The 23,090-nt window shown below is 41.9% G+C and overlaps 1 protein-coding gene across 1 annotated transcript in view; it reads left to right on the top strand.

Moving 5' to 3' along the window:
* LOC140485973 (histone-binding protein RBBP7) overlaps positions 1-23,090 on the top strand; it is a 43,276-nt gene that overhangs the window by 7,611 nt on the left and 12,575 nt on the right. The window contains exons 3-8 of the mRNA XM_072584434.1: positions 233-378; positions 3,265-3,438; positions 10,872-10,987; positions 12,681-12,841; positions 14,871-14,997; positions 22,669-22,746. Of these exons, the coding sequence (XP_072440535.1) occupies positions 233-378; positions 3,265-3,438; positions 10,872-10,987; positions 12,681-12,841; positions 14,871-14,997; positions 22,669-22,746 (802 nt within the window). The remainder of the gene's footprint in view (positions 1-232; positions 379-3,264; positions 3,439-10,871; positions 10,988-12,680; positions 12,842-14,870; positions 14,998-22,668; positions 22,747-23,090) is intronic.

The raw sequence follows: 23,090 nt of genomic DNA, 5'->3' as shown, positions 1-23,090 counted from the left end.
TGTTGTATTCTCATACATATGTTATGCGACTAGTCCTTTTGGTTAATGGGAGAATATCAGCATTCTTGTGCTATCAGATGAAGATTAGAGCAAGGACTGAGAGTTTTCATGGCAGAAAAGAATAACTTTATTGTTCAAAGGAACATAATTACTTTGGATCACATTTTTAGTTTTGTGCAGCTTGATTTTCCAGGTTAATGGTTTTTTTTTAAAAACTTTGTTTTCTATATAGGCCTGAAGGAAAAGACTATAGTGTGCATCGTTTGGTGCTCGGGACACATACATCTGATGAACAGAATCATTTGGTCATTGCAAGTGTTCAGATCCCCAATGATGATGCTCAATTTGATGCTTCTCACTATGATAGTGAGAAGGGAGGTACGTGTTGTGATTTTTTGGAGTTCTATAAACATTGTATTTGAGCTACATAGGTTTTGTATGTTGGTACTTGTGGTTTTAGTGAAAAAGTAACTAAAAGTGTTGATCAAGCTTGCTTTTTTGATTAATCCTAAATGAGTTGCTGCTGTGTCTTTTGCATTTTTAACTGACCAGTGTCCCATTAATTTTTCCATTTTTGAAGTGTGAGTTTTGCTATTTCACTTTTTTCTAACAGTCTTTGCATCCCGCGCTTCACCTATTGTTGGTGGGTAGTACCTTCAGTTGCCTGGGACCCTTGCTGTGGAACTCAGCCTCAGAATCTTTTGGGCTGCGAAATAACTTCTCGTCTACTAGTTTAAATTAAATTGACAAAGGTGGGTAGGGTGGGGTGCAGAATGAAGGAAGGGATAATTATTTTATGTACAACATATAGTAAAAGTTTAAACAGTGGACATAACTGTATGGACTTCAGCAAGAGATTGGGGAAAGCTCTGCATAGTAGACTGGTAGCAAGGTTAGATCACATGGATTTCAGGGGGAGCTAGCCATTTGGTTACAAAGTTGCTTGAAGATAGGCGATGGAGGGCAGTGGTGGATGGTTGTTTTTCGGACTGGAGGCTTGTGACCAGTGCTATGTCGGAAGGACAGATGCTGGATCCACTGCTTTTTGCCATTTCTGCAAATGAGTTGGATATGCATGTAGGAAGAATAGTTGGTAAGTTTGCAGGTGACACCAAAATTGTTGTAGTGGACAGTGAAGAAGATTATCTCAGAATACAGTGCACCTTGATCAGATGGGCCAATTGACAGAGGAGTGGCAGATGGAGTTTAATTTAGATAACTGTGAGGTGTTTCATTTTGGTCAGGAAAATCAGAGCAGGACTTGTGGTAGGGATGCGGGGAACGTTGCTAAACAAAGAGACCTTGGGTGCCGATTCATAGTTTGTTGGAAGTGGAATCACAAGTAGACAGAGTAGTGAAGAAGGCATTTGGTACGTTGACCTTTATTGGTCAGTGCATTGAGTATAGGAGATAGGATGTCATGTTGCAACTATACAGGGCATTGGTCAGGCCACTTTTGGAATACTGTGTGCAGTTTTGGTGTCCCAGTTATAGGAAAGCTGTTGCTAAACTTGAAAGGGTTCAGAAAAGATTTGCAACGGTGTTGCTGGGTTTGGAAGGGTTGAACTATAGGGAGAGGCTGAATAGTCTGGGTCTATTTTCCCAGAGTGTTGGAGACTGAGGTATGTCCTATAGAGGCTTACAAAATCATGAGGGGCATGGTGAAGAGCTAAGATCTTTTCCCTAGGATAGATGAGTTCAAAACACGAGGGTATAAGTTTTATGGTGAGAGAGGAAAGATATAAAAGGGACCTGAGGGGCAACGTTTTCATGCATGAGTGGTGTGTGTGTGGAATGAGCTGCCAGAGGAAGTGGTGAAGGCTTGTACAACTGGAGCATTTAAAAGACATTGGGATGGATACATGAATAGGAAGGATTTAGAGGAGGCAATGGGCCAAACGCTGGCAAATGGGACTAGATTAATTTAGAATAGACAAGTTGGACTGAAGGGTCTGTTTCCATGCTGTACAACTCTGATTCTGTGACTCTATCTGCACTCATTCTTTATTGATCGCGACAGTGCGTATAAAACAGAGGAGAAATGTTCCATACCTACTGTGAGATTGCCCCTTGACCACTTGACAGCAGTACACAAAAGTCCTCCATCTCTTATGAATTTGAACTTGGGTCCAAAAGTCTGCTAATCTGCTGTGCTTTAGTGCTGTGACTCCCCTCGTCAGGCCCACACCCCCCACCGATCCAACCTCCACTCCCGGCACCAGCAGCAAGAAATGCAAAACTTGCGCCCACACCTCCCCCCCTTAATTCCCTCCAAGGCCCCAAGGGCTCCTTCCATATCCGCCATAAATTCACCTGCACCTCCACACACATCATTTACTGCATCCGCTGCACCCGCTGTGGCCTCCTCTATATTGGGGAGACAGGCAGCCTACTTGCGGAACGTTTCAGAGAGCACCTCTGGGACACCCAGATCAACCAACCCAACCACCCCGTGGCTCAACACTTCAACTCCCCCTCCCATGCCACCAAGGACATGCAGGTCCTTGGACTCCTCCATTGCCAGACCATAGCAGCATGACGGCTGGAGGAAGAGTGCCTCATCTTCCACCTAAGAACCCTCCAGCCACAAGGGATGAACTCCAGATTTCTCCAGTTTCCTCATTTCCCCTCCCCCCACCTTGTCTCAGTCCCAACCCTCAAACTCAGCACCACCTTCCTAACCTGCAATCTTCTTCCTAACCTCTCCGCCCCCACCCCACTCTGACCTATCACCCTCACCTTAACCTCCTTCCACCTATCGCGTTTCCAATGCCCCTCCCCCAAGTCCCTCCTCCCTACCTTTTATCTTAGCCTGCTTGTCACACTTTCCTCATTCCTGAAGAAGGGCTCAAAACGTCAATTCTCCTGCTCCTTGTATGCTGCCTGACCTGCGCTTTTCCAGCAACACATTTTCAGCTGTAAAAACAAACCACAATTGGCACAATTACAAACTTTGTTTTATGACTTGCACCTTCCTAGTATTTCTTCCTGTCCATGCTTTTTAGGCTGGACCAACAGGTCTTGTATGATGGCTGATTTGAATGCTTTCTGGCTGGTTTTGCCTTTTGTTACGCTTTGGGGCAGTGATTAATGCTTTTTGCTAAACTGAAATAGGAAGCTGAATTGAATACTTTATCAGATAGCTTATTGAATTACTGTAATCCGTAGACTCTTTACTTCTGGAGACTTTTCTGTTTATAATTCCTTGGTCCTCTTGTAATTTTAAGACAAGTGGTCTCAATATATCATGATATTCTTTTTCAGAATTTGGCGGATTTGGATCTGTGAGTGGAAAAATAGAAATTGAAATTAAAATCAATCATGAAGGTGAAGTGAACCGAGCACGTTACATGCCACAGAATCCGTGCATTATTGCTACAAAAACCCCCACCTCTGATGTGCTTGTCTTCGACTATACCAAGCATCCATCTAAGCCAGGTAAAGAATACTGCATAGATTGATTGTGGGACCACGATTGTTTGGTGCACACATTGCAATGACATTTGTATGAATGGTCACCACAAAAAAAAGACACCAGCTTGTATGTATGCAGCATATTTAATGTAGAAAACTGATCCCAAGACATTCACAGGAGTGTTAACAAGGAAATTGTGACACTTGACACATAAGGTCACTTCTTGACAGATTTCAATGAGTTGCACTGTAACTGTTTCAAGTGCACTTCAAAACCAGGAACAGCATTGATTATTCAAGTCTGTTTATATTTTAAAATATAGCTGCCAGGTAAGAAATTGAATACTTAGTTCCTCTGCCACTACTGATTTTGTTCAAAGAATGTCCTGTTAGGCAAAATGTAGAAGCTGGACTATGCATTGTAGTGTCTCATGGTTTCCTGCAATTGGGTTTCCGATCTTGTGTTGTTGCCAGCTGCTGAAATGAATGATTATACATCTCCTGTTGCAGTACAACCCCATGAGACCAAGTCCTTTGATGAAACACTGCGTAACTAATGATTAACTGCTGGTCTCATTATTTTAAACTGAATAATTTCCCACCTTTTCAATGAAGCACATCACAGTGCTGTCACCAGAATAAAGGTGTAATTTGCCAGGAGGAATCATGAAATTGAAATTTTGGAGAACTTGAATTGCTGAGATTGAATCTCCAGAGTAGGAAGTTTTGTGAAAAAGTGAGTGTATTGGCAATGGATGCTGAGGCAAAGCTGGAAGAGATTGAGAATGTGAATTTTTTTTTTGTGTGGGCTTGGGGCGTGTGAGATTAAAGTAGGAAAGTGGTTGGAGGAGATAGGGTTTGCATGTTGAATGAGGTCATGAAAAGTAGATACTGGGGATTTAGAGTGAAGATAATACTCTGTCCTCTGTTTTCACCCCCCTTTTGCCTGTTCACAGATCATTTCAGGCACTTTCACTGGAATATCCCAGACACAGATATTTAGAATTGGCGATTACTAAATTCACATGAGTATTATGTGATTATACAATGGCTTCCTTTTAATTTGGAGTAAGCCTTGTTTTATGTCAATGTCTCAGTAGATCTTATTTAAATGGTAATAACTATTTTCAGTTTTCGCTAAGCTGAACAGGGTGTAAAATGTAATTTAATGAGAACTATTTGGGTAGCCATCTATTGGTAAATAATCACTTTGTACATATTGAAATGTTCTCCAGATTTTAAACTGGAAAAAAATCCTTGCAGTTTGGAAGAAGGAATAAGAAATAAGACAAGGGATTACTTGATGAATTACAACACACTTGGAAGCTCAGAGGAATCTTGGGGAGTTTGTTCATAAATCCTTGAGTTGGCAGGATGGGTTAATGGAGTAGTTCAGAAGGTCTCAGGAATATTTAACTGAATCAGTCATGGAGGCATAATTTCGCAATGCTGGTAGACTATGTTGGAGCTGTACAGAAATTTGGTTAGGTCACAACTGGAGTACTGTGTGCAATTCTGTTCACCAACCTCTAGGAAGGATGTGACTGCACTGGAGGAAGTGCAAAGGGTGTTTCCTGGGATGGAGCATCTCAGCTATGAAGACAGATTGGATAAGCTTGCCATGCTTTCTTTCAAGCAAAAAAGGGTTGAGAGTGCTGATAGAGGTGTATATGATTATGAGGGGGCATGGACGTTGAATAGAAAGTAGCTGTTTCCTTATTTGAAGGGTCAGTAACAAGGGGATATAATTTTAGGGCGAAAAGCAGGAGATTTAGATGGGGTTCAAGGGAACACAGTTTCACCAAGTGGGGGTTTGGAATACACTGGTTGGGAGGGTAGGGAGGTGGTAAACCACACAACCTTTCAAAAAAGTACTTGGATGAGCACTTCGTGTCATTCAATACTATATGGGCCTAGTGCAGGAAAGTGGGACTAGTGTGGGTAGTATATTTCTGGCTTTGCAGACTTGTAGGGCCAAAGGGCCTTTTCTGTGCTCTATGATTCTATAAAGGATTCTTTATAAGAATGGTTATGCTGGAAAGCAATCTGTTGTTTTTGTAAAAGGGTACAATTCCATAATTTTGCATTAAGATGCGTTGCTTTCATTTAGAAGTGTGACCACAAGGCAGGTCAACAAAAGAGAATCATTGTTCATGTAAAGCACTGAATATTTTTAGTGGCACTACAACTGTGTGTAGACTACTGATCAATCCAAGATCTACTAAATACTGTGGGTCACAAGCAGCAAAATCACAGAAACCCTGTTTGAAAAACAATGATTTCACAAACTCACTGCACTTCTGTCGATGAAACCACCAGATTAATGCAGGTTCAATAATGAGTGTAAATGTTGGGAGCAACACTAACCTAATGAGTTAGAACAAGATACCACTTTAATGAAGCTCCAGGTTCAATGCAGAAGGTTGAGCAAGCACCCAACCAACCGATCAAAGAAAATCACTTTTACAAGGTGTCAGCCTTTCGCTCATGGTTAGTAATTTTTAGAGTCAATGCTGTGGATTCAAACCCACTCCAGAGATTTGAAATATTCTAGGCTAATATTTCAGAATGCTATGAAAAGAGTCCCAATGCTGCCAAATGTCCCACCCTTTTGGACGAAAAATTAAAGTTAGGCCCCAAGTTCTGTCTCCGGTGGATGGAAAAGATCCTATATCATTACTCAGAGGTGAACTGGCCAAAGCTGTCCCTTGATAATTACTAAAACTGATTATATGGCCATTTTGCTCTTTGCTTATCGTGAATCCTTGCTTGCATTCCAACAGCAGTAAACAAATCATTAAACCTATAGGTGGAGATAGCTCCTTGAATATTATAAACTTCACCTTTTTATAATAGAGCCCAGGATGCAAATGGAAGAAAATAGGGTGAATTTTTTTTTTTGCAAATATCAAGTGAATGATCTTGTTGGGCAATATTACTGGTGGTGTCTTGAGTGGGGCAGTATGCTCAACCTATTGAAGCCCTTCTCAGCCCATTAATTTTTTTTCCCATTAGAACATAGAAAAGTACAGCACAGAACAGGCCCTTCGGCCCACAATGTTGTGCTGAGGTTTAATCCTAATGTAAAATAAAATAACCTAACCTATGCACCCCTCAATTCACTGCTGTCCATGTGCATATCCAGCAGTCTCTTAAATGTCCCTAATGACTCTGCTTCCACCACCACCGCTGGCAACGCACTCCATGTATTCACAACTCTCTGCGTAAAGAACCTTCCTCTGACGTCTCCTCTATACCTTTCTCCTAATATCTTAAAACTATGACCCCTCGTACCAGTCATTCCTGCCCTGGGGAAAAGTCTCTGGCTATTGACTCTATCTATTCCTCTCATTATCTTGTGCACCTCGATCAGGTCACCTCCCTTCCTCCTTCTCTCCAGAGAGAAAAGTCTGAGCTTAGTCACTGTCTCTTCATAAGAGAAACCCTCTAGTCCAGGCAGCATCCTGGTAAACCTTCTTTGCACCCTCTCCAAAGCCTCTGTATCTTTCCTATAGTAGAGTGACCAGAACTGGTCACAATATTCCAAATGTGTTCTCACCAGGGACTTGTAGAGCTGTAGCAAAACCTCGCGGCTCTTAAACTCGATCCCCATGCTAGTGAAAGTCAAAACACCATATGCTTTCTTAACAACGCTATCTACTTGGATGGGAACTTTGAGGGATCTATGTACTTGAACACCAAGATCCCTCTGTTCTACCACACTGTCAACAATCCTGTCTTTAATCTTATATTCAGCATTCGAGTTTGACCTTCCAAAATGTATCAATTCGCATCTATCCAAGTTGAACTCCATCTGCTATTTCTCAGCCTAGTCTGCATCCTGTCTATGTTGCACTGCAGCCTGCAATAGGTAAAAACAATGACTGCAGATGCTGGAAACCAGATTCTGGATTAGAGTGGTGCGGGAAAAGAACAGCAGTTCATGGCTATGCTTTTCCAGTCGATTTTCCTGCTCCTGTGATGCTGCCTGAGCTGCTGTGCTTTTCCAGCACCACTGTAATCCAGAGCCTGCAATAGCCCTCGAAACTATTGACGGCACCTCCAACCTTTACTAAACGACCTCTAAACCACCTCATCCAAGTCATTTATAAAAACTACAAAGAGCAGAGGCCCAACAACAGAGCTCTACGGGACCCCATTCAACACTGTCCTCCAGGCAGAATACTTTCCATCTGCAACCACTCTCTGCCTTCTGTCAGCCAACCAATTCTGAATTCAGATAGCCAAATCTCCCTATCTCATACCTCCTGACTTTATGAATGAGATTACGATGGGGAACCTTATTAAATGTCTTGCTGAAATCCATATATACCACATCCACTGCTCGACCTTTGTCGACCTGTCTTGTCACCTCCTCAAAGAACTCAATAAGGTTAGGTAGGCACGACCTACCCCACCACAAAGCCATGCTGACTGCCTTTAATTACGCTATGCTTTTCCAAATACTCATAAATTCTATCCCTCAATTCTTTTGAAAACCTTGCTGACTACAGACGTAAGACTGACTGGTTTGTAATTGCCAGGGATTTCCCTATTACCCTTGAAAAGAGGAACAACATTCGCCTCCTTCCAATCCTCCAGTACGACTCCCGTGGAGAGTGAGGAAGCGAGGATCTTCGCCAGCGGCTTAGCAACTTCCTTTCTCGAATCCCAGAGCCAATGTTTGCCAAGATTTCCAGCACATCAATGTCATCAATCTTGATCTGTTCAAGGCTGTATCCCAGCTCCTCAAAGTTCTCATTCACAAGTTCCTTTTCCTTAGTGAAAACCAAGGTAAAAAACTCATTTGGGGCTTTTCCTGTTTAGAACATAGAACATAGAACATAGAACATAGAACATAGAAAAATACAGCGCAGTACAGGCCCTTCGGCCCTCGATGTTGCGCCAACCGAAGCCTACCTAACCTACACTAGCCCAATAACCTCCATATGCTTATCCAATGCCCACTTGAATGACCATAAAGAGGGAGAGTCCACCACTGATACTGGCAGGACATTCCATGAACTCTCAACCTGCTGAGTAAAGAATCTACCCCTAACATCTGTCCTATACCAACCTCCCCTTAATTTAAAGCTGTGTCCCCTAGTAACAGCTGACTCCATATGCAGAAAAAGGTTCTCACTGTCAACCCTATCTAAACCCCTAATCATCTTGTACACCTCTATCAAATCGCCCCTAAACCTTCTTTTCTCCAATGAGAACAGCCCCAAGTGTCTCAGCCTCTCCTCATACGATCTTCCTACCATGCCAGGCAACATCCTGGTAAACCTCCTCTGCACCCGTTCCAGTGCCTCCACATCCTTCCTATAGTATGGCGACCAAAACTGTACACAATACTCCAGATAAGGCCGCACCAGTCTTATACAACTGTAACATGACCTCAGGACTCTGGAACTCAATTCCTCTACCAATAAAGCCCAGTACGCCATATGCCTTCTTCACAGCACTATTTACCTGGATGGCAACTTTCAGAGTTTTGCTCAGACACCACGCACATGTTCCTTACGCTATCCTTGATTGGCCCTACCTTCTCCCTGATCATTCTCTTATTCCTCATGTATGAATAAAATTCCTTTGGGTTCTCCCTAATCCTTCTGCCAAGCCTTTATCGTGCCCCCTCCTGACACTCCTCAGTCCATTTCTGAGCTCCTTTCTAGCAAGCTTGTAATCCTCTAAAGCTGTGCTGGATCCTTGCTTCCTCCACCTTACGTAAGCTGCTTTCTTCCTTTTGACTAGAAGCTCCTCTGTTTTCACCATCCAAGGCTCCTTAATCTTACCCCTTCTTCCCTGTCACAAAGGGACAGATTTGTGCATCACTCTCAACTGTTCCTTAAACAGTCTCCACATGTCTGCTGTGACCCTTTCTGTGGAATAATTGCTCCCAGTCAGTACTTCCCAACTCCTGTCTGATACCATCATAATTTCCTTTTCCCCAATTAAATATCTTCTCTCGGTAACTGCTCCTTTCCCTCTCCAAGGCTGTGGTAAATGTGAGGCAGCTGTGATCACTGTCACCAAAGTGTTCTCCCACCGTGAGATCTGACACCTGTCCTTGCTCATTGCCTCTCCCCTTGTCGGGCTGTCTACATACTGAGTAAGGAAACCCTCCTGAACACCTGGCAAAACGGCTTCATCCATACCATATGCATTAAGGAGGTTCCAGTCAATATTGGGAAAATTGAAATCACCCATAACAACAACCCTGCTACATCTGCATTTTTCCAAAATCTGCTGGCCAATCAGTTCTTCAATCTCCCTACTGCTACTAGAGGATCTGTAGAAAACCTCCAATGAGGTGGCTGCTCCCTTGCTGTTCCTAACATCCACCCATACTGACTCATTAGACAAACCTTCCTCAACAACCTTTATTTCCGTAGCTGTGATGCACTCTCTGGTTAGCAAAGCTGCACCCCCTCCTCTTTTTTTCACCCTCCCTGTTCTTTTTAAAAGTTCTAAACCCTGGTACATCTTGCAATCATCCTGTCCCTGTTATGGCCACAACGTCATAGCCCAAGTACTGATCCATGCTCTAAGTTCATCACTCTTATTTCGGACACTCCTTGTCTTAAAGCAGACACATTTTAGCCAATCCCTTTGTTTCATCACATGAGAAACCGTCCTGATAGATTCACTACATCCTGTCACTGCCCCATCTACAACTACTGCCCTCTCGATATGTAGCTGTGGTTCCCACCCCACTTGCCAAACTAGTTTAACCCCTCCCAAACCACACGAGCAAATCTCCCACCCAGGATATTTGTGCCCCTCCAGTTCAGGTGCAACCCATCATCCTTGTCCAGGTCCTATCTTTCCCAGAAGGCATCCCAATGGTCTAGGTATCTGAAGTCACCCGCCTCCTGCACCAGACTTGCAGCCATGTCTTAAGCTGATTTGCTGGCTGTTCCTCACCTCACTGGTAGCAAACCCACAATCACTATTCTGCTCATCCTGCTCTTCAGTTTCCAACCTAGCTCTCTGTAGTCACTTTTCAGATCCTCAATCCCTTTCCTGTCTGTAACATTGGTGCCAATATGTAACACGATTTCTGGCTGCTCACCTTAAAGCTCACCGTCTTTGATTAACTTTTGGTCACCCTTTTTTTTAGTATGACTCTGCATAGTTCAGAAATGGAGATTTTTCTGGCATTCTGCAAATCTGAGGGGATATTTTGTACACCGTGTCTTTTGCTGTTTAACTAATATGGTTTCCTTGGCTAAAACAATGACATTGTCACCTTTTTTGACTTACTACTAGTATTGACTAGTTTTGAAGTTGGATTGTGAACCAAAATTAAATTTCTTTGGTTCAAATAATAACTTTTTTTTTGTTAAAACAAGAAGTTTTGCTAGTGTACAATTCTGAAATAAAATGTTGATTTTAACCCAGCATAGATTTCTTTGTTCCAATCTCTGGAGCTGATCTTTTTTCTGAGTCAGATCCCAGTGGTGAATGTAATCCTGATCTTCGACTGCGCGGCCACCAAAAAGAAGGATATGGTCTCTCCTGGAACCCAAACCTAAGTGGACATCTACTCAGTGCTTCAGATGATCATGTAGGTGCACCCATTGCTTTAACTTTTTTTGATTGATTGGCCAGAGGCACTGCATTTGTCAACACTTGAATGTTTCATCCAGGAAGCATGCTTGTTACCAAAACTGTCAGTGCCTTGTTTATCTGGACTAGTGGTGATGTAATGAAAATGTTATTGGTCGAATAATCCAGATAGACTGGTTCAAATCCCACTATGGCTGCTTGTGGAATTTAAAGTTCAATTTTAGAATTAGTCTCAGTAACAGTAACCATGTAACCATTGTTGGTTGTCATTAAAAACCCATCTGATTTATGAATATCCTGTTTTTAGTGAGCAAAATCTGCAACCCATACCTGGTTGACATGTGATCCACATCAACAACAGTGTGACTCAGTCTTGACTATCCTCAGTAATACCCAACAAGTCACTCAGTTCAAAGGTTATCAGGAATGGGAAATTTTTGCAGACCTTGCCAGAAGTACCTACATCCTATGAAAGAATAAAGAAAACACTAATAAATTCAGTAAAAGCCTGGTTATAAAATGCCTCCACATTATAAGAATTCAGTAGTGGTGAAAGGTTGCTTTTTGACTGGAGGCCTGTCGCCATTGGTGTTCCATGGGGGTTGGTTCTGTGTCCTCTTTTGTTTGTCATTTATATAAATAATTTGCATGAGAATATAAAAGGTGTGGTCAGTAAGTTTGTGGATGGCACCAAAATTGATGGCGTAGTAGACCGTGAAAAAGGCTTTCTAAGATCACAAAGCGATCTTGAGCAGATGGGTCAGTAGGATGAAAAATGGCAGTTGGAGTTCAACTTGGATAAGTGCAAGATATATGTATTTTGGTAAAACAAACAGAGGAAGGATTTAGCCAGTTAATGGTAAAGTCTTGGCTAGTGTTGTAGAACAGAGGGACCTAGGGGTTCAGGTACATTATGTTTTGAAGTTTGTGTCACATAGAGTGGTTAAGGAAGTGTTTAGCATGCTTACCTTTGTTTAGTCCTTTGAGTATAGGAGTTGAGAAGTTGTATTGAGGTTATACAGGACATTGAGGCCTGTTCTGGAGTACTGTGTCCAATTTGACTCACCCTGTTATAGGAAGAATACTATTAAGCTGGCGAGGGTTCAGAGGAGATTTACCAGGATATTGTCGAGTATGGAAGGTTTGAGTTATAAAGAAATACCTGGAAATTTTTTCACGTGTAGGATGTTGAGGGGTGACCTTGTAAAGGTTTATAAAATCATGGAGGGTATAGAAAGGACTAATGGTAGGTGCCTTTTCCTGAGGAAGGGGGATTTCAAGACGAAGGGGCATAAGGCAAGAGGAGAAAGATTTTAAAAAGGACATGAACCACACTTTACAAAATGTGTCCATGTGTGGAATGAACTTTGAGGAAGTGGTGGATCCAGGCACAGTTATAATGTTTTTTAAAAAAAACACTTGCATAAGTAGGAAAGGTTAGGAGGGATATGAGCCAGGAGCAGGCAGGTGGGCTTAGTTTAGTTTGCGATTATGTTCTGAATGGTCTGGCTAGATTGAAGGGTCTGCTTCTGTGCTGTGTGATTGTATAATTACTGTGATTCAAATCCAGTGCTGTATCGCAAATATTTGGTTGAACCTTTGTGATCACATTGTTGTTTTATGTTTTAATAATTAAGAAATTTTCTTCAGCAAACTGATATTATAGCTCATTTAACGTTTTTTTCCCACAGACTATCTGTCTTTGGGACATAAGTGCAGGTCCAAAAGAAGGGAAGATAGTAGATGCTAAAACCATCTTTACAGGCCATACTGCGGTTGTAGAAGATGTCTCCTGGCATTTACTGCATGAATCTTTGTTTGGATCTGTAGCTGATGACCAGAAGCTCATGATGTAAGTTGAAGATAACATCCCGTTTAAAACTGAAATCGCAAGACTGCATCCATTTAAGAAAGTTAGTCAACCAGAGGTATTCACCAACTTTTCACTTCACACCTATAATCCCAAATCTGTCTTCTTTTCTCTTTGATATATGTTGTGACTCTGGTAACACCTCAGAGCTGGCAGGCTATGGATGACAGTCCAAGGACACATGGAGCAGCACTTCTGCTGAGGGCTACAGGTGATGGAGAGGGGGCCACCAGGGACATGTTACAAATAACCACTGCATTAGGCTCTCGAGCTGTTTTGTGGGCAGCATTTTCCCAAGTACATGAATACCTTCCAGCGGGAATTATTCTGATCTGCTAAGATGCTATGATTTGCATGTTCTCATGCAATAGTGAATGTTTTCTAGTGGCTAATCTTAAAATTCACTTTATATTTCTTTATAACTGTGGTTTTCATTATAGTTATGTTTCATGGACCTCCACATGAGGCACATTCAAAATTGATATCAACTAGTTTGCTCGATTTTCAGGTCAGTTGGGTTGGGTTTGTTTTTTCTTTTCATTCCCTGCCTGTGACCCTCTCCTGAAGTGTGTAGATTCGACTGGCACTTCTCCTAAACTGCTGCTTTTCATCTTAGTCAAGTAAGTGAGTTTTGGTGAAGACTTGATCACAAAAGCCATTATACCTCTCTTCCCCTTCTTATGGGCGTAGTATCTTATGACTCATACTGAATATAGTATCAGGAACAGGAATTGCTGGTACTTGATTTCTTTTCCCAACCAAGGTCACAAAAACCAATTGTATCATTTAATAACTTGAATGGCTAACTCCTCAAATCTGATTGAATCTGAGGCTTATTGCTGCATAAACTTGGTGCTAATCTGTTGTAGTTTGATCTTTATTGGCAGTTGAATTGGGTTATTTGGCAGATTTAAATTTAATATGTTTGCCTATTTCTACCTTCATATCCACAAGTTAAACTGTTTTATAATTTTACACTTTATGTAGCAATGAAAGTTGGAAAATAGTTGATGCTCATTTATGGTAAAAACTGAAATCTTTATTGAATATGCTTGGTGTGTAACTTGAGAACAGTGGTCCTGTTCATAATTTGCTGATATTTCAGAACATTAAATGCCTTTAGCACGGATTACAGGATGGATCAATGGTTGGCATTGCTGTGTCACAGGGCCAGGGACTTGGGTTTAATTCCACCGTCTGCTGACTGTGACTCTCCCCATGTCTGTGTGGGTTTCCTCTAGAGTGCTCCAGTTTCCTCCCACTGTCCCACACACGTCATCTACTGTGTTTGTTGCTCCCGATGTGATCTCCTTCACATTGGGGAGACAGGACGCCAACTTGCAGAATGTTTCAGAGAACATCTCTGGGAGACACACTAAACAACCCACTGTCCTGTGGCTGAAGACTTTAATTCTCTCTCCCACTCTGCCAAGGACATGCAAGTCCTGGGTTGCCTCCACCGCCAAACCCTAACCACCTGATTTGTCTGGAGGAAGAGTGCCTCATCTTCCATCTTGGGACCCTCCAACCACCTGGGATCAATGTAGGTTTCACCAGTTTCCTCATTTTTCCTCATCCCCCCCCCCCGTTTATCTGTCAGAGCCCTTGATGAAGGATTTATGCTTGAAACATTTATTCTCCTACTCCTTGGATGCTGCCTGACCTGCTGTGCTTTTCCAGCACCACACTTTTCAACTCTGATCTCCAGCATCTGCAGTCCTCACTTTCTCCACAATCTAAAGATGTGCTGGTTAAGTTAATTGGCCGTGCTAAATTGTGTCCACAGGCGTGCAGACGAGGTGGGTTAGCTGTGGGGAAATGCAGGGTCATGGGGATAGAGTGGTAGAACTGGATCTTGGTGGGATGGTGTTCAGAGGATCGGTGTCAACTTGATGGATTGAATGGCCTGCTTCCACTCTAGGAATTCTATGGTTTTTGAAATGCCACCTACAAAAATAAAAGTTTAACTGTTTTCAATTTTGACTAAACTTTTATAATCTTTATTTTCCAGTTGGGACACAAGGTCAAATAATACTTCAAAACCGAGCCATTCTGTAGATGCACACACAGCTGAAGTCAACTGTCTGTCCTTCAACCCGTACAGTGAATTTATCCTAGCAACTGGCTCTGCTGATAAGGTTAAAACTTCTTAGTTTCGTTAGCAACCTTATCGAACATAATATAGTTCATGTATTATGTTTCCATAAGTTCCCTGGTAGTTCTGTGATCCCAGCAGTTCTGCTGCTCCAAGGGTGGTGTATGACTGGGGGCAATGGGTGTAACCGCAGGTGCGACAGATATGAGAACTTGAGTTTAAAGTTGAGGCACCTCAACCAAGACATTGTCCATTTAATTTTGAGGTTTTTGTAAACTGTGCAGATGAGAATGGGGACTGTTGAGTATGAGTGAACTGACCACAGAACTTAGGTGCAGAGACCCATTCAAGTGGGGAAAGGAAATAGGAATTTGTTGGGGTGTAGGGGGTGTTTCAAGATGCATATAATTCTCTGCAGCGCAGGCAAGAATCCCAAAGGCCGTGTTGCCTGCCTGATGTCAGGATTAAGGATTACACCTCTGGGGTAGAGAAGAACTGAGAGGGGCGGAGGGAGAATTCCATTGCCATCGACCACTGATTGGACTAGAAAGGAGTTTTCATTGAAAGATTTTGAATATTTAGCATCTAAATTAAAAGGCAGAACCTTCAAGGTATAATCTTGGGATTGCTATCTGAACCAAAGGCAAACTGACATAGGATAAATAAAAAAGTTAAATGTGTGGTCAAAGGTTGATATGGATGGAATGGAGAGGGGAAATGTAGGCTTACAAGGCATGTGGATATAGCAACATTACAGGGCAGCTATTTGGATAAGAAGTGGGACAGGAAGGGACCGAGTGCATAAGCATAGGAAAGCAGTAGTAAATAGGGTGCGGAATGATGAAAATATTTTAAAATTCATGTCTCCATATTTGAAACAAAATAAATGAATTAATAGCCGAATAAGGGGTTAATGGATTTTGTTTTTAGCCATTGGAGAGACATGGTTACACAGATCAATGCTGGTAACTAAATATTCAGGGGCATGTGACTTTTCAAAAGTACAGGCAAGCAGGGAAGTGGGTGGATGGCATTGTTAGTATGGGGTGGAATGAGTTATCTTGAATCAGAAGATATAGAATCCAAATCAATGGAGGTAAGAAATAATAAGTAGAGATTGTCAGTAGTCTGTCGTCCCTCCAGCATTAGCTACGAGATAGAACTGAGAATAAATTAAGAGACAATGAAGATATGTAAAAAAACGCAGTGTGTTATTCATGGGTGGCTTTAAACTTCATATAGATTAGGATTGTCAGATTGGCAGATATAGCCACAAGAAAGAATTCATAATGTATGTTAGGACAAGTTCCTAAAACAACATGTTGTGGATCCAACCAGGGATCAGGCCACATTGGACTTAATAATGTATAATGTGGCAGGTTAAATAATGTCAGAGCTAAAGATTCCCTTGGAAGCAATGACCAAAATATGGTAGGCTTTAGCATCCTGTTTAAAAGGGAGGAACTTGGGTTGGAAACAGTTGTGGTAAGCTTGTGTAAGGAGAATTACAAAGGAATGAGGCAGAGCACGCAGCAGTGAACTAGGAATTGAGTTTAACATCAAAAATGGTGGAAGAAAAATGGCAGATGTTTTGAGAAAATAGTTCATGAGTGCACAGAAAGGATATATCCGATTTGGTGAAGAAATCTAGGAAGGGGTAAGCCAACATGATTGATAAAAGATTTAAGGCTTGGATCAAATTGAAAAAGTGATGTACTATGTGGCAAAGATCAATGGTAAGCCACAGGATTAGGAAAGCTTTAAAACCCTGCAAAAGACAATTTTTTAAAAAAGGGAAACTTACAGTTTTAATATTACCTGTAAGAGCACCTTTTTAAATATATAAAAAAGTTAACGGCAGCATTTAAAGAATAAGATTAGGATAATGATTGGCAGTCAGGAAAAGGCAGAGAAACAAAGAACACAGGAACAGGCCCTTCAGCCCTCCAAGCCTGTGCCCATTCAGATCCTTTATCTAAACCTGTCATTTACTTTCTAAGGATCTCCCTGCCCATTCATGTATCTGTCGGATACATCTTAAATGATGCTATTATGCCTGCCTCTACCACCTCTGCTGGCAACATTCCAGGCACCTACCACCCTGTGTATAAAGAACTTTCCATGCATATCTCCTTAAACGTTTCCCCTCACCTTGAACTAGTGACCCCTAGTAATTGAGTCCCCCACTCTTTAAGGGTGAGCGGCTTCCTGCTTTCTACCTTGTCTCTATATCTCATAATTTTGTAGACCTCAATCAGTTCCCCCCCCCCCCCCCCCCCCCCCCCCAACCTCAAACCTCCATCTTTCTAATGAAAATAATTCTAATCTATTCAACCTTTTCTCATAGCTAACACCCTCCATAGCAGGCAATATCCTGGTGAACCTCCTCTGCGCACTCTCCAATTTTGGTAATGCGGCGACCAGAACTGTACACAGTATTCCAAATGTAGCCGAGCCAAACTCTTATACAATTGTAACATGATCTGCCAACTGTTGTACTCAATACCTCGTCTGATGAAGGAAAGCATGTCGTATTCTGCCTTGACCACTCTATCGAATGGTGTTGCCACCTTCAGGAAACGATGGACCTGGACACCCAGGTCTTTCTGTACATCAGTTTTCCACAGGACGTTTCCATTTACTGTATAGTTCGCTCTTAAATTGGATGTTCCAAAGTGCACACCTCACATTTGCCCAGATTGAACTCCATCTGCCATTTCTCTGCCCAACTCTCCAATCTATCAATATTCTACTACATTCTCTGACTGTACCCTTTACTATCTGCTACCCCACCAATCTTGATATCATCTGCAAACTTGCTAATCAGACCAGCTACACCTTCCTCCAGATCATTTATGTATATCACAAACAACCGTGGTCCCAACATTCATCTCTGTTGAACACCACTGGTCACAGTTCTCCATTTTGTGAAACTCCCTTCCACTACTACTGGCTCCTGCTGCTCAGCCAGTTCTCTATCAATCTAGCTAGTAGACCCTGGACCCCATGCGACTTTACTTTCTCCATCAGCCTACTATGGGGAACCTTATCAAATGTCTTGCTGAAATGATACCTTCTCTCGTCCATTAACTTTGTCAGTTCCTCCAAAGCATTCTATTAAGTTGGTAAAACATGACCTTCCCTGCACAAAACCACATTGCCTATCACTGATAAGCCCATTTTCTTTCAAATGGGAATAGATCCTATCCCTCAGTATCTTCTCCAGCAGCTTCCCTACCACTGACGTCAGGTTCACCGGTCTATATTTATCTGGATTATCCCTGCTACCTTCCTTAAACAAGGGGGTAACATTAGCAATTCTCCAGTCTTCCCGGACCGTACCCATAATCAAAGGATGCTGCAAAGATATCTGTCAAGGCTCCAGCTATTTCCCCTCTCTCTTGCAATAACCTAGGATAGATCCCATTCGGACCTGGGAACTTGTTCACCTTAATGGCTTTTAAAATACCCAACACTTCCCTCCTCCTTCTGCTGACTTGACCTAGATTAATCAAACATCTGTTCCTAACCTCAACATCAGTCATGTCTCTCTCTCTGAATACCAATGCAAAGTACTCAAAGGATCTCACCCATTTTCTCTGACTCCACGCATAACTTTCCTCCTTTGTCCTTGAGTGGGCCAACCCTTTCCCTAGTTACCCTCTTGCTCCTTAAACATGAATAGAAGCCTTTGGGATTTTCCTTAACCCTGTTTGTTCAAGATATGAGGCCTTTTAGCCCCTTTAATTCCTCATTTCAGATTGGTCTTACTTTCCCGATATTTTTCTAAAGCTTGGTCTGTTTTCAATCGCCTAGATTTTATTTATGCTTCCTTTTTCCATTTAGCTAGTCTCGAAACTTCACCTGTCATCCATGGTTTCCTAATCTTGCCATTTCTATCCTCGTTCATTCCTGCACTTTAATCAACCTCTCTTTAAAAGCCTCCCACGTGTCAAATGTAGATTTACCTTCAAACAGCTGCTCCCAATCCACATTCTCCTCCGCTTCTGCCAAGTTTTGCTATAGTTAACCTTCCCTTAATTTAGCACTCTTCCTTTAGGACCACTCTTGTTTTTGTCCATGACTATTCTAAAACTTATGGAATTGTGATCACTATTCCCAAAGTAATCCCCTACTGAAACTTCAGCCACCTGGCTGGACTCATTCCCCAACACCAGGTCCAGTATAGCACCTTCCCAAGTTGGACTATTTACATACTGCTCTAGAAAACCCTCCTGGATGCTTCTTACAAATTCTGCTCCATCTAGACCTCTAACACTAAGTGAATCCCAGTCAATGTTGGGAAAATTAAACTCTCCTATCACCACTACCCTGTTGCTCCTACGTCTTTCAGTAATCTGTTTACATATTTGTACCTGTACCTCTACCTCACGTTCACTGTTGGAGGCCCGTAATACAGCCTCAACGTTGTTACCGCACCCTTCCTATTTCTGAGCTCTGCCCATATTGCCTCACTGCTAGAGTCCCCCATAGTCTCCTCCCTTAGCAGAGGTGTGATATCCTCTCCGACCAATAATAGAACTCCTTCACCCCTTTACCTCCCTCTCTATCCCGCTTGAAGCATCTAAATCCTGGGATATATAGTTGCCCTTCCCTCAACCAAGTCTAAGTAGCAGCACTAACAACATACTCCCACATTCTGATCCAAGCCCTAAATTCATCTGCCTGACCTGCTACACTTCTTGCATTAAAACAAATGCACCTCAGACCACCTGTCCCTTTGCATTCATCATCTGCTTCCTGCCTACTCTTCCCCTCAGTCACGCTGACTTCATTATCTAGTTCCTTTATAGGCTTAAGTTGCTATCTCCTTACTGACCACTGATCTCCTCCATTTGTTTACTATCCCCCGCTACATTGGTTTAAACCCTCCCCAGCAGCGTTAGCAAAAGCACCTCCTTGAACATTGGTTCCAATCCTGCCCAGGTGTAGACTGTCCGATTTATAATAGTCCCACCTCCCCCAGAACTGGTCCCAAAAATCTGAGCCCCTCCCTCCTGCACCATCCCTCCAAGCCACTCATTCATCCTGACTATTCGATCATTCCTATTCTGACGAGCATATGGCACTGATAGCAATCTTGAGATTACTACCTCTGAGATCCTACTTTTTAACCTGGCTCCTAACTCCCTAAATCCTGCTTATAGGTCCTCATCCTGTTTTTTTTTTGCCTATATCATTGATGCCTGTATGCACCACGTCAGCTGGCTGTCCAATTCCCCCTGCCTGCTCAAATGTTCTGCAGCCGATCTGAGGCATCCCTGACACGTGACCTGGGAGGCAAAGTGCCATTTGGGTGTCTCATGTTCAACCACCGAACTGCCTATCTACTCTCCTTACAATTGAATTCCCTATGACTATGGCCCTTGCACTCTTTCATGCCCTTCTGTACAGCAGAGCCAACCAGGGTGCCATGAACCTGGCTACTGTTGCCTTCCCATGGTGAGCCGTCTCCCCCAACAGCATCCAAAATGATATACCTGTTTTGGAGGGACATGACTGCAGGAAATGCCTGCAGTGTCTTCCTGCTCTTGCTCTGCCCTTTGGTCATCCATTCCCTTTCTTCTTAGCAATCCTAATTTGCGGTGTAGCCAATTTGCTAAATGTGCTATCCACAACCTCTTCAGCATCATGGATACTCCAGAGTGAGTCCATCTGCAGCTCCAGGGCTGCCATGCAGTCTAACGAGCTGCAGCTGGACACAATTCCTGCATGTGAAGGAGCCAGGGACATCAGCCACGTCCCTGAGCCCCCTTATTGAGCATGACATGGGTCTGAGATCTCCTGCCATTTTTACTCTTAAGTTGTACTTAGTCCAACTATAATATCAAATAATAGATGAATGAAAAACTTTCACAATCACACGACAAAAACAAAATAGGAAACCCTTACCTTATCAACACACCAGTCCCCTTTTTTTGGTTGAGGAGGAGGGTGGGCGGGAGATTGTGCTGTCTCTGGTTCATCCGCTGTTCAAATATATCAGTTCACTCACCTTTGCAGAGCGCAAGTCGACTGCTCCCACTCAGCACCTTGCTCTCACTGCTCCCCCTGCAGTTGCAAAATGGAGGAGTTGAATAAACACTTGGCATCTGTCTTCACAGTAGAATAGCATTAAAATCCAAAGAGCAAAGAAGGAAAGCAAGTAAATACAATAATTACCAGCAGAGAAAAAGCACGAGGGAAAACTAATAGGGCAAAGGACCAATAAATTGCCAGACCTGATGGAATACACCCTAGGATATTAAAAAGAATAGCTAGTCGTAATCTTCTCAGAATCCTTAAATTCTGGAAATCTGAGGACTGGAAAATGTCAATGTGTTACCTATTTTTCAGAAGAGAAGGAACATCTGTTATCTGGGAAAATGTTAGAGTCAATTATAAAGGATGTAATAGCAGAATATTTAGAAATACATAATATGATGTGACAAAGTCAGCATGGCTTCATGAAGGTGCAATCGATCCTAACATTTATTAGAATTATTTGAATAAGCAGGATAGTGAAATGGAAACGCACTTACTTTTTCAATACTTAATATAAGACCCCATGGTGTTGGAGGTAATATATGAACATAGAGGATTGTCTAACTAATAAAAGACGGCTTTGGATTTTATGTGCACATATGTGCACACCTGCTGTTTTCAGGATGCTAACCTGTAACTAGTTGAGTCATACAAGAACCACCAGTTCAACCACCATTATTTACAACTTGTATAAATGACTTGGATAATGAAAGTGAATGTACTATAGTCAAGTTTGTAGAGAAGGCAAAAATAGATGTGAAGACAAGGCAAGATGAGTGTCCAAAAAGGCATATAGGCAGGTTAACTAAGTGGGCAAAAACTTGGCAGATGGAATATAACATGGGAAATGTGAGGTTATGCACTTTACCAGGAAGATTAAGAACTGAATATTCTTTAAATGGAGAGATTACAGAAAGCTACAGCACATATCTGGGAGTCCTTGTGTATAATCACAAAAAGCTAGCATTCAAATTCAGTGGGTAAAAAGAAAGGTAAAAGGATTGGCCTCTATTTCAGAAGAAATGGAGTGTAAGAAAAAAAGAAAAGTTTGTTAACTATGCAGGTATTCGTCATACCACAACTGAAATAGGTTTGGGTCCTGTATCGACGGCAAGATCTGCTGATATTGGAGGCAGCTGAGAAGGTTTGCTAGGCTTGTATTGGGTATGGAAGAGCTCAGGAGATGTGGAGTAGATTGGGCCTGTACTCATTAGCAGTTAGAAGAATTGAAACATTTGCAACTCTTGGAGGACTTGACAGGTTAGATGCACAAAGGTTGTTTTCTCCTATGGGAGAGTTTAAGACCAGAGGATATAATCTCAGGATAAAGGGTCACTCTTAGGCAGAGATGAGGAATTTCTTCTGAAGGTAGTGTATCTGTGGAATTTGTCAACACAAGGCCATTGAGTCTGGGTCGTTGTGTATATTCAAGGCTGAGATTTTTAAAGTCAGTAATGACATGTTAGAGTTATTGGGAAAAGGCAGGAAAGTGGACTGAGGATTATCAGAACAGACTCAATGGTATGAATGGCCTACTTCTCTTTTATATGATTTTGCAATCCTGGATGGTTTTCTCTGAACACAACATTGTTTTTAATGTATTAAAGAAGTGTAGTCATTTACTAAATACCTTTCTGTGGTATGAAAGCAATTTTTACATTCTCTCTAGACGGTGGCATTATGGGACCTTCGAAATCTAAAATTAAAGCTCCACTCCTTTGAGTCTCACAAAGATGAGATCTTTCAGGTAAGCAGTCTTAGATTTTACTTAGAGATTGAATTCCCTAAATACTTCACTGGTGAAAATTTTCACTAATGTTACTGAATTCATTTTTTGTTTCTATAATATATGCAAGAAGTACATGTATTCTATTGGAATTGTAAGAAGAATAATTTAATCCTTTTTTTTAAGAAAGGCTAGTTTTGCTTTCGAAAGGTTATAGATATTGTTCAGCTAACACTTTTTTTAAAAAAAATTTCTAAGGAATTATGATTGTGATATTCATTTGAAGATCCACATTCCTTATACATTTGATTTCTTAACTACATGGTTAATAGTTTAAAGTAGCTGTAAAAACTATATTGTGTTTT

This window comes from Chiloscyllium punctatum, chromosome 15, assembly GCF_047496795.1.
Source record: "Chiloscyllium punctatum isolate Juve2018m chromosome 15, sChiPun1.3, whole genome shotgun sequence".
In the NCBI taxonomy this organism is placed as follows: Eukaryota; Metazoa; Chordata; class Chondrichthyes; order Orectolobiformes; family Hemiscylliidae; genus Chiloscyllium; species Chiloscyllium punctatum.
This window is presented reverse-complemented; position numbering and strand designations above follow the sequence as displayed.